We start from the raw sequence: 11,746 nt of genomic DNA, 5'->3' as shown, positions 1-11,746 counted from the left end.
AAAAATTCTAATTGTTTTAGTGATTTTCCTCTTTTTTTTTGATTTTCTCACTTTGTTTTAATTGCTGTTCGCTCGAGGTCAATGTTTGTGCTTTGTTATTTGCTTTTTTATTGTACAATACAACTTTAATTGAAATTCATTTCCTCATCGCAGCAACACACAAAAATGCTACAAAAAAAACAAAAACACAACAAGCAGAAAAACAAATGCCGCCTTATTCGCATTTCATTTTCAACTTGAAAAACTCAAGCTCAAACATGTTTTCTGTGTGTGCTTGTGTAATTATCAACATTTTACAATTCGCCTTGACCTTAACACAATAAAATAAATTACAACTATGGCCAATGCAAACGCACGCACACCACCAACAACTGAAACTTGTTACATGTAGAAGCCGTGTAGAATGCCAGTGTGGGCGTGTAGAATGTGGCCAGGTGGGCGTGGCCCGCATGTTAACCCATTAAAAAACTTAAATGGCATGTCAGGCATTTGGCGGGGGTGGGGTAAAATGCGTTAAATCGGCAAGGCAAGCAATCAATTATTTTCGAATTTAAAGTGGCATGAAATTCGCATTTTATAATAATATTCGACGTATTCAAATACCTTAAAGTTAAACGTTTTTGTTTTTAGAAAATAAGAAAATGCGGGTATGTATGTGTGTGTATTGGTGTGTGCGCATTAGACAGTTAGAATTTATGCGACGTCGACCGCAACAGTTGGCCATGACCAACAGAGCGAGATGGCGAATGCGTGATCGGCATTTGTAATTGCACACACTCCTGTAATTGCACAAATGGCACATGCATGTACATATGTACATTCATACCAGCAAACGTACAAATGCAATTACACACTCGCTAAGGGCCAAGAAAAACACGCACACCCACGCCACAAAGCACACACACACACACACTCACACTTCGACGAAAAAGCCTTGATCTTGATCGAAATAGCAATAAAGTAACAACTTACTGTGCAGTGTTGTTGGTTTTCTTGTTTGCCTTTTTCGCTGCACTTGTTTTGATTTAAAGCCAAGACGGCTTTTTCAGCGGCTAACCTTGTCTTTGCCCGTTTTGTCTTTGCACTTGCACTTGCAATTGGCGAATCGCAATTGATTAAAAAACACCACTTAAGTTAACTTTTAACAAATCCGAGCACTTCGCAAACGAACACTATCGAGAATGATAGCTTGCAAGAACATCCGAGAGAGGGCGCTTTCAGCTTTGGTTCGAAAACGGGTGAAAAGGGAAGGCGCGAACTATAAAATTGAAGATGTCCACTGTTAACGAACTTTAGTAAACGGTTTTAAATTAATGGCTTCACAAATTTCAAATGTAATGGTTATTACATTTGTTTTAGTTTTGCCATTTTCAAGTTAATAACTTTTATTCACTTTAAATAGAATATGTATATTTTTGTATGTAATTCTTGAAGACACAAGCTGCTGTACAATTTTTTTATAATTTCTTGAATCCGTTGACAACTCTGCACTTGCAGATACAGTTAGAAACTGCGCTTCCAACCACACACACGCATACACTCACTTACACACGCGAATGGACGAATATTAGGAAGAAACGCTGTAATCGAAAGTCCGTTCCTTTTTACAGTTAAATGGCAATCGTCCGAGCGAACGGATCAGAAAAATTTCGGAGACTCATAACTCTTAGCTTCTCTCATTTTCGGTGATTTTCCGTTGCTTCTTTTTTGCCCGCACTCGTTCTATTAGGTTCTATTAGGTTCCACAAGGTTTTCATACACATAGTTTGTATTAAGTTAAGTTATTTTGGGCACCTGATGCTAATTTACTGTTCTCCTCTTTTCTTGCAGAAAACTTTGCCGCCGAGTTGCTGCAGCGTTTGACACCAAGCACCGCCACCACTGCACAAAATAATATTGTTAACAATTTGGTTAACAATAGCAAAGCCGCCACCTCCGTTTTAGCCACTAAAGACTGTACAATTGAAAATTCCCCAATTAGCATACCAAAAAATCAGCGAACAGAGGACGAGGAGGAGCAAGAAGAGCAAGAGAAAGAGAAGCCCGCGGAGAGCGAGAGAGAGAAGTCCGTTGAGAGGACAGAACAGCGAGAAAACGAAGAGCAGGTGGAGCGCGAAGAGCAGGAGGAGGAGGACGACGAGGTGGATGTTGGCGTAGAGGCGCCACGCCCACGATTCTATAATACCGGCGTGGTCTTAACCCAGGCCCAACGCAAAGAGTATCCCCAAGAGCCCAAGGATTTGTCCCTAACCGTCGCCCAATCCTCGCCAGCTTCAGCGCATATCCACAGTGACTCCGAATCCGATTCGGACTCTGATGGGGGCTGCAAGCTCATTGTGGACGAAAAGCCACCATTGCCGGTGATCAAACCATTGTCCCTGCGACTGCGCAGCACACCGCCACCGGCGGATCAACGGCCAAGTCCGCCGCCTCCGCGAGATCCAGCGCCCGCCGTCCGTTGCTCGGTGATTCAACGGGCACCGCAATCCCAATTGCCCACCAGCCGGACTGGTTTCCTACTGCCCCCCTTGGATCAGCTGGGACCCGAGCAGCAGGAGCCCATCGATTATCACGTGCCGAAGCGAAGGAGCCCCTCGTACGACTCCGATGAGGAGCTGAACGCCAGGCGCCTGGAACGAGCGCGTCAGGTGCGCGAGGCAAGGCGTCGCAGCACGATTTTGGCTGCCCGCGTTCTGCTGGCCCAATCCCAAAGGCTAAATCCACGCTTGGTGCGATCATTGCCGGGCATTTTGGCTGCTGCAGCCGGACACGGACGGAATAGCAGCAGTTCCAGCGGTGCCGCCGGCCAGGGCTTTCAATCGTCCGGCTTTGGCAGCCAGAACAGCGGCAGCGGCTCGTCCAGTGGCAATCAGAACGCCGGTAGCGGTGCTGGTTCACCTGGATCCGGTGCCGGAGGCGGTGGTGGCATGGGCGGCGGTCGCGACGGCCGAGGGAACTACGGACCCAACTCACCGCCAACGGGAGCATTGCCTCCGTTCTACGAGAGCCTCAAGAGCGGCCAACAGAGCACGGCCAGCAACAATACGGGCCAGAGTCCCGGCGCCAATCACTCGCATTTCAACGCAAATCCAGCGAATTTCTTGCAAAACGCCGCGGCGGCAGCGTACATTATGTCGGCAGGTTCCGGTGGAGGAGGCTGTGCCGGTAACGGAGGTGGTGGAGCATCGGGGCCAGGTGGTGGCCCATCGGCAAATAGCGGTGGTGGTGGCGGCGGCGGGAATGGTTACATCAACTGTGGCGGTGTTGGTGGTCCAAACAATAGTCTCGACGGTAATAATCTATTGAACTTCGCCAGTGTTTCTAACTATAACGAATCCAATTCCAAATTCCATAATCATCATCATCAACACAACAACAACAACAACAATGGTGGTCAAACATCAATGATGGGTCATCCCTTTTACGGCGGTAATCCCTCAGCCTACGGCATAATACTCAAGGATGAGCCGGACATTGAGTACGACGAGGCCAAGATCGATATTGGCACCTTTGCGCAGAACATAATCCAGGCAACGATGGGCAGCTCCGGTCAGTTCAATGCCAGCGCCTATGAGGATGCTATAATGTCCGACCTGGCCAGTTCGGGTCAGTGTCCAAATGGCGCCGTCGATCCGCTGCAGTTCACGGCCACTCTGATGCTGAGTTCGCAGACAGATCATCTACTGGAGCAGCTGTCCGATGCCGTGGACTTGAGCTCATTCCTGCAAAGGAGCTGTGTGGACGACGAGGAGTCCACCAGTCCGCGGCAGGACTTTGAGCTGGTGTCGACGCCCTCGCTGACGCCGGATTCAGTGACGCCGGTGGAGCAGCACAATGCCAATACATCCCAGCTGGATGCCCTGCACGAGAATTTGCTGACGCAGCTCACCCACAATATGGCCCGGAGCAGCAGCAATCAGCAGCAGCACCATCAGCAGCATGGTGTGCAGCAGCAACAGCAGCAGCATAATGTGCAACAGCAGCAGCAGCACAATGTGCAACAGCAGCATGGCGTGCAGCAGCAGCATGTCCAGCAGCAACCACCGCCCTCGTATCAACATGCGACGCGTGGCCTGATGATGCAGCAGCAGCCGCAGCACGGCGGCTATCAGCAGCAAGCTGCCATGATGTCACAACAGCAGCAGCAATTGCTCAGCCAGCAGCAGCAGCAGTCGCACCACCAGCAGCAGCAGCAACATGCCGCTGCCTACCAGCAGCACAACATCTATGCCCAGCAGCAACAGCAGCAGCAGCAGCATCATCAACAGCAGCAGCAACATCATCACTTCCACCACCAGCAACAACAGCAGCAGCAGCCACAGTCGCATCATTCGCACCATCATGGCCATGGTCATGATAACAGCAATATGTCGCTGCCATCGCCAACTGCGGCTGCAGCTGCGGCTGCTGCGGCCGCTGCTGCTGCGGCTGCCGCAGCCGCTCATCTGCAGCGGCCAATGAGCAGCAGCAGCAGCTCCGGCGGCACCAATAGCAGCAACAGCAGCGGTGGCAGCAGCAACAGTCCGCTCCTGGATGCAAACGCTGCTGCAGCAGCTGCAGCTGCCTTGTTGGACACAAAGCCACTCATCCAAAGCGTAAGTAATCCTTTTGGTCAACCACTAAATACGCAATCACAGCAGCAAAAGCAGGGACAACAAATCACCTTGATGAAGACCACCAGGTACACGGAATTCGTCGAGATGGTGTCAATGGATGTGACGGTCAAGCCAGAGCCATTTAACGAAGCCAAAACGGAAATGACCGAGATCACCACCGACGAGTTGACTTTGGAAGCGGAGACCCTAGCAGCAACAGCAGCAGCTGCAGAGGGAACTCACGTTCTGGCACCATCGCCGGCACCATTGTCGTCGGGCAGAAAGCTGCGAGGTCGCGCCAAGGCTGTGGCCTATGGCTCCACTATGATCACGTTGATATCCACGCTGAAATCCTCGCCAGAGGTGCCGGCCACCAAGACGGTGCATCGCACCACACTGCGATCTTTGGCTTCGGCGGCGGCGGCCACTGCAGCGGGTTTGCTGGCGCCATCGCCCACCGTTTCCGTTTTGAATGAGAGCAAAGTCTTGCAGCGGCGCGTAAGTGCGGAAGAAGAGTCGGAAATCGGACAGCGTTGGTTCTCCAAGAGATTAGCTATCAGTTGCGTTTCAATGGACTGCGGTTATCGAAGGCTTTCCGTTTTAAATCATAACTTAATGCCGCATATTGCGTACCACGAAAAATTAGGTTTCGTGTTGAGAAAAGCAGTTCATTGAAAAGCTTTGATGTTCATTTGTTGGATTGAAGACCTGCGCTTGTAGTTTACTGACGATTCTTTCTAGGAACCAACCCGTTTTTGTGTATTTTATCGCTACCCATAGTTTGTGCTTGTCTGTGATTGTCTTAGTCTTAGTTTTGTTGACTGCTTGTACAAGATAAACGCAATGCGTAACCATTACTAATGAACATTCTATGCATTTTTCAACAGTTGGGCTTGCCGCCGGATCTGCAGCTGGAGTTTGTGAACGGCGGCCATGGCATTAAGAACCCGCTGGCCGTGGAGAATGCCCATGGTGGCCATCACCGAATTCGCAATATCGATTGCATTGATGATCTCAGCAAGCATGGCCACCACTCGCAGCAGCAGCAGCAGCAAGGCTCGCCGCAGCAGCAAAATATGCAGCAATCGGTGCAGCAGCAGCAACAGCAGTCGGTGCAACAGCAGCAATCCCTCCAGCAACAACAGCAGCAGCAGCACCACCAGCACCACAGCAACAGCAGTGCAAGCAGCAATGCCAGCAGTCACGGCTCCGCCGAAGCCCTTTGCATGGGCTCATCCGGCGGAGCCAACGAGGATTCCTCTTCGGGCAACAACAAGTTCGTCTGCCGCGTCTGCATGAAGACCTTCTCGCTGCAACGCCTGCTCAACCGGCACATGAAGTGCCACTCGGACATCAAGCGGTATCTGTGCACCTTCTGCGGCAAGGGATTCAATGACACCTTCGACCTCAAGCGCCACACGCGCACCCACACGGGCGTCCGTCCGTACAAGTGCAATCTGTGCGAGAAGAGCTTCACGCAGCGCTGTTCCCTGGAGTCGCACTGCCAGAAGGTGCATAGCGTTCAGCACCAGTACGCCTACAAGGAGCGCAGAGCCAAGGTGAGCATGCTTTTCGATTTATGTTCATACATACATAGGTCCATCCTCAGGGGTGCTGCAAATGGGAAACGAATGATTCTATCTGTAATCCACATTTACCACTCTCTCTCTCTTCACAGATGTACGTGTGCGAGGAGTGCGGCCACACCACCTGCGAGCCGGAGGTCCACTATCTGCACCTGAAGAACAACCATCCGTTCTCGCCGGCGCTGCTGAAGTTCTACGACAAGCGACACTTTAAGTTCACCAACTCGCAGTTCGCCAACAATCTGCTCGGCCAGCTGCCCATGCCAGTCCACAACTAGTTGATGGATTTTTAGATATATACGAATCACTCGAAACACTTAAGCAAACCAACATTGTGACTTTGAAGTTTTTTGAAAACTGCCCCCCCCATCCTCCTTTTGCGGAGGATACGGAATTTTTGGAGATTATGCTTATTATGTATATTTTTGCCTAGCCCTAAGAAAATTAGTTACTAGCTGCATTAGGCGCCACTGTATCACGCTACCCCAATTCACTTTGCTGTGCAAATCTCTCTCACTTGAAAACTTGAGCCCATTTTTTATAGTTAATCTTGAATTTTCGTTCACTTCGATTATGGAATTTTCGGAAAACCGCGTTGTTAGTCAAAAAAGGTATAGTTAGTCGTAAGAAATGTTTGAAAGTGCTTTGAGCAACACACAAAATATGGATGATCACTCGTATATTACGTATATTACAAGAAAATATATAAAATATTAAGCTTTAAGATGTTAAGAGCTACCAACCGAACAAGCTGCAAACGTTTGCATTTATTTGTCTTCAACAAAAAAAAACAAAAATCAAAAACAAGAAAACAAAAAAAAAACAGATCGCGTAGAGCAATGAGCGCGGTTAACATATTTACACACCACCAACCATATGCATAAATATTTATTACTTAATCACAAACCACATTGCAAAGAGGCAAATCATTCGAATAAACTAGGCTAGGATCTTTAGAGAGAGAAACGTAAACTAAAGCTGTTCATAAATGAAGTCAAAGCCCAACAATATCCAGCGTGTTATGGAAAAACGAATTGCGAGAATACGATTTACTGAATATATAGTTTGCATTAATCTTAGCTCATAGGCAATACCACCAATTGTACTGATCTTAAATGAACAAACAAACAAAACACTAAACACATAAACACATAATCTTGCAACATTATGTATCTGATGGTATAATTTGTAAGACCTAGTTGTAATGTACTTTGAATCTGGATTCGAATTTAAGTTTGAATTTGATTACGATTGCAGGGAAACCATGATTTCCGATTCGTAACATTAAACTGCATTATTATTTCTGTTTTAGCTTAGCGCTTTTTTTTTCTTTTAATTTGTTGTAAGCAACAACGGGTTTTTTGTGCAATCGCTTGGTGTTGGTTAAATGGAATATAAGGACGAAATGACAAATCTGATTTAAGCATCGTACTTTAAGGTTTATGCGGGGGCTGTGCATTGTGGCGCCACGCCCACCGCCCGCTGTACAGCCTCCGAGGAAATGGAGAAGAGGTCGGATGAACGAGGGAGCAAATCGAAGCTTGGCAATGAAGAGTCCTTTGCTTCAATCTCCTCCCTCACCTAACTTAGTTCTTAACTAGAAAACTTTCACTCACACATAACTACACACATATATAAATATCAGTTCAGCACACACAACACACACACACAGACACACAACGCACACCTAAATATATACTTAAATTAAGTTAGTTAGTTTAGGCAATATCTTGAACTTGAACAAGGACGGCAGCGGAAAATTTGATCAATGAAAATCTGAGACTTCCATGAAAAATTCCAAATTTTTTTCATTATCATATTTATCGAATTTTATGCGAAAACGAAACAGAAAAACAATATTACAAATATATTAAATATATAACAAAATTTGAACGGAATGCAAGAAATGTTTAGTTGATAATGAAAAAGTTTTTTTTTTAATCTATCACTTATGTATACTATATATAAAGATTATGAGAAGCGAATTAATAAATAATACATATGACAAAAATTAAACACAAACTGAGTTAATTATTGAAATGGTATTGTATGGTGAGTATACAAAATGCTATCCACTTGTAGTCCAGAAAATGGAAAATTGAAAACGCTTGATTTTTTCAAATATTTTGTATTTTATTTATTTCGCTAGTTTCTTTATGTTTTGTCCTTCATTTTTTATGTTCAGTGTTTTTTTTTTCAGAGGTTTGCATTTAGTTTTTTTACAATTTTTTTGCTCGGATTTTTTTCTTCCATTTTTTCAAGTTGCTCTCTCGATTTTATTGTTAGATTTTTGTGTTTTTTTTTTGTTTGTTTTAATTTATATATTTTTTACATTAATTACTGAAATACACACACAGACACGGAATTACAATAAAATCTAGATTGTTTTTGGTTTCATTTCGGTTTTATGTGTTTCATTTTCTTTTTCTGTATTTTAGTTATTCTCTGTTATTATCATGAATTTGAATATATGTGTTTGTTTGTTCTTTATTTAAATTTTCATGGAGTAGTTTTTTTTAAATGGCTTTGCTTCGGCTACTTCGATTTCTTTAGTTAAACTAAATTCATTAAAATTTCCACTATTAATTAAAGAAAACGGAAAACAGGGAAACTAACATCTTTTTGAAGTGTGATTTATGTTATGTTTTCGTATAATGTATCTTCCCTTAATATGTTGAGCAAATTGCGCCAATTTGTAATTTTGAATTTCCATTTCTTTGCTTACCACACAACTTTCTCACTTTACATTTATATGCGCAGATAGATATTTATACAAATAGATGTATACTTAATATCTGATATGAACCACCCCGTCTGGGAATAAAAGTGTAATAAATGAATAAATCAAAACACAAATTGTACTCTGACAAAATATATATTTTCTTTTTTGTTTGTGTTAAATTAAGAAATAAAGATCCATTAAATGTGTACTAAATAAATGAGAAATTATAATGGTTAATTAAATTATGCACTAAGATTAAATCATTTAAACATACTTGTTGATACTCTTTTCCTTTCCTTTCTTTTCATTTTTTTTTTTGCATTTCATTTGCATTTTTATACACAAGAACTAAGAGTAATAAAAAAATATAGATATCTTGAAATACATACAACTCGCGTTTTCCACCAAACGCGCGACCAATGCGCCGACTTAAAGCCCTTGAACCAACTATTTGTTTGAATGGTTCTATCCAAACCTATAATTAATTCCTTTCAAGTACTTCGAATTGTACAAAATTGGCCAGGGAATTTATGTCAGGGCATCAAAAAACAGAACATAATTGAACATAATGAGGAACGGACTTTAAACACACTTTCGCTCTTGAAATCTCTTCTCCGTTCGTTTACACACATTGATTTAGTAATTCTTAATGATCTTTATGCATAATATATATATATATGTATACATACATATATATATATATTCTGTTATGTTCCTTTTTTATTGTGGTTTCGCTTACATCGAGTCTAACACTAAAAACATACACATTTCGTTTAATTTTGCGCTTGCACTTCATCGTCGTTATGTAAACGTTAAGTTTGGTTTCCCATATGTGTTAAAAATGCTTCTAAAAATTGTTTACCATATTTTGTTAATTCTGTTTTATTGTACACGCTACACACATAATTTCTGATTTATACTTTTATTTTTGCTTTTAGTTTGCATTTTCAAAAATTTGTTTTTTCACTTCACATTCATTTAGCTTAGCTTTCTAGTTTTTTTTTTTAGTTTTTCATATTTTTACGCTGTTTTTTTTTTGTTTTAGGGTGGTGGGGGAGGGATATGGGGAGGGGGCGGTTTACATAATACTGAAAATACGACTAGACATTCATAGTGTATAAATACGATTTGTTTAATTTACTTTACCGTTTCTGTTTATAGATAATTTATTTAAATATATTTATTTACCTTTATTTATATATAATATATATACTTTCGTGGGCTTTATGTTGTTGTTCAGATTGAAATTGTTCGGTTTTCCCTCAATATTTCTCGAAAATGCTTTAAAAAGTCGGGTTTCCTTCTACTCCTTAGATCCTTTAACAAATTCGTAACTTAAAAACTTGGCTTTTCTGCATATATATTTTGTGCATAACAAATTGATTTCCCTTTAAAAATAATCATAATCTTGCTTAGTTACGATTTTTTTTATATCATTTTTAATTTGTTTCCGTTTTTTTTCTGGTGTTAATATGATTATGTGTTATTTATTTTTTTGTTTGTTGCTTACAAGAATTTAGATTTTGCAAAGTTGCACACAAGGGAGACACATAGAAATTAGTTATTGATTTCCTCTTCTCAATTATTTGATTTTTAGGTACTTTTATGTTAAAAAAATAGTAAAACGACAACTAAACCACATTTAAATTGTGTGAATGTGTTCTTAATTGGACTTTTCTTGGCTTCACAATTATACATCCATTTTCCATCCTAATTTACGGTGTTTTTGTGTGTGTACACTATAAAGTTTACAATATTATTATATTAAAGATTTTTTATTGCAGAAAATTTGGCGCCCAAGCCTTTGACTGGCCTGGTTTACACTTAAAAAAATATTTCACTTTGCTTTCTATCTTTCGCTTCACCCGTTTCCTCTTCGATCTTATTTAAAGTTACGTTTTTTTTGTTCTTTTTCCATTTTTTTTAATATAATACAAAAAATTTGTTTGTTGTTGTGTGCGCAGTCGTTGAGATTAAATTTTTAAAAATTTAGTTGGTTGTTGTTGTTGTGGTGCAAAGTTGTTGGGTTTTTGTTAATCATCGTTTTTTTTATCCATTTGTTGTTTGGTATATAAAATAGTATATTTTGGAGTTTGGTTTTTGGATTTTTTCAATATTACAATACTTTTTTTTTCCTCTCTGCAAATGTACAAAAATTCGCATCTATTCTTGATTTTTTTCGGTGTAACTGAAAAGAACTTTTTCTTGATTTCACTTGATTGCTCTCAGTGTATGGAAAAGGGGGCGTGAGAAAAGGCGTGTGGGGCAGTGAACGATGAGTTTTCCGAGAGGCTTTCCGCGAGGACTTCCCACCTGTTTGTCTCGTTTTTATTGCTTCCCAAAATTCGGGGCTTTCCCGAATACAGTGTGGAGAGGGGGAAGGGGAGGGTAGGTAGGCATATCGAACTCAAATATTGATGATCGATTTGTTCAACTGGAAATCTTCACACCGTTCAACTCGAGATATCAACTTCATTTAATTGCTTGCTAAGATTCAGTGTTTCCGCGAAAAGCGCGTGGAAATGGGGCGGACCAATGGTATCATCAACTGGTTATCGAATTCATCGACTGTTTATCGATTTCTTCGACTGGTTATCGATTCACTAAACTGGAAATTTGTACATCGTTCAAATCGAACTTCTAACTCGTGCGGAAGACAAATCCGTAATTAACTTCATTTTTTTTTTTGGAAAACAAAAACATTTTTTCTTTGCGCGTTTTACCTTTGAGCTTTACCACGTGCCTATGTGTGAGTGTTTGTGTTGTTTTGTTTTTTTTTATGATTAACGGCTCTTGTTATATAATTATTATATTTTTAGTAACAAACAAAATTGGCAAGCAAC

The 11,746-nt window shown here is 41.8% G+C and overlaps 1 protein-coding gene across 4 annotated transcripts; it reads left to right on the top strand.

The window, feature by feature from the left end:
• The first annotated feature begins 1,781 nt into the window (after positions 1-1,781).
• On the top strand, positions 1,782-7,492 carry LOC122625235 (transcriptional regulator ovo). Of its 4 annotated transcripts, none has more exons than XM_043805249.1 (5): positions 1,782-3,291; positions 3,442-4,595; positions 4,650-5,093; positions 5,483-6,154; positions 6,274-7,492. In XM_043805249.1, the coding sequence occupies exons 1-5, from the start codon at positions 2,928-2,930 to the stop codon at positions 6,457-6,459; spliced, it is 2,820 nt and encodes a 939-aa protein (XP_043661184.1). In that variant the 5' UTR covers positions 1,782-2,927; the 3' UTR covers positions 6,460-7,492. The 4 variants fall into 4 exon arrangements, with proteins under 4 accessions (XP_043661184.1, XP_043661183.1, XP_043661182.1 ...); XM_043805248.1 differs by having other exon boundaries at positions 4,647-5,093; XM_043805247.1 differs by having other exon boundaries at positions 3,442-5,093.
• The last annotated feature ends 4,254 nt before the right edge of the window (positions 7,493-11,746 follow it).

This window comes from Drosophila teissieri, chromosome X, assembly GCF_016746235.2.
Source record: "Drosophila teissieri strain GT53w chromosome X, Prin_Dtei_1.1, whole genome shotgun sequence".
Classification (NCBI taxonomy): domain Eukaryota; kingdom Metazoa; phylum Arthropoda; class Insecta; order Diptera; family Drosophilidae; genus Drosophila; species Drosophila teissieri.
The sequence above is the reverse complement of the archived record's forward strand: the minus strand, read 5'-3'. Positions and strand labels throughout refer to the sequence as shown.

Coding starts and splice junctions, on each gene's coding strand:
- LOC122625235 (XM_043805246.1), top strand. CDS start 2,928: ATGGGCGGCGGTCGCGACGGCCGAGGGAACTACGGACCCAACTCACCG. Junction 5,094..5,482: donor GCAAAGTCTTGCAGCGGCGC/GTAAGTGCGGAA, acceptor ATTTTTCAACAG/TTGGGCTTGCCGCCGGATCT. Junction 6,155..6,273: donor ACAAGGAGCGCAGAGCCAAG/GTGAGCATGCTT, acceptor CTCTCTTCACAG/ATGTACGTGTGCGAGGAGTG.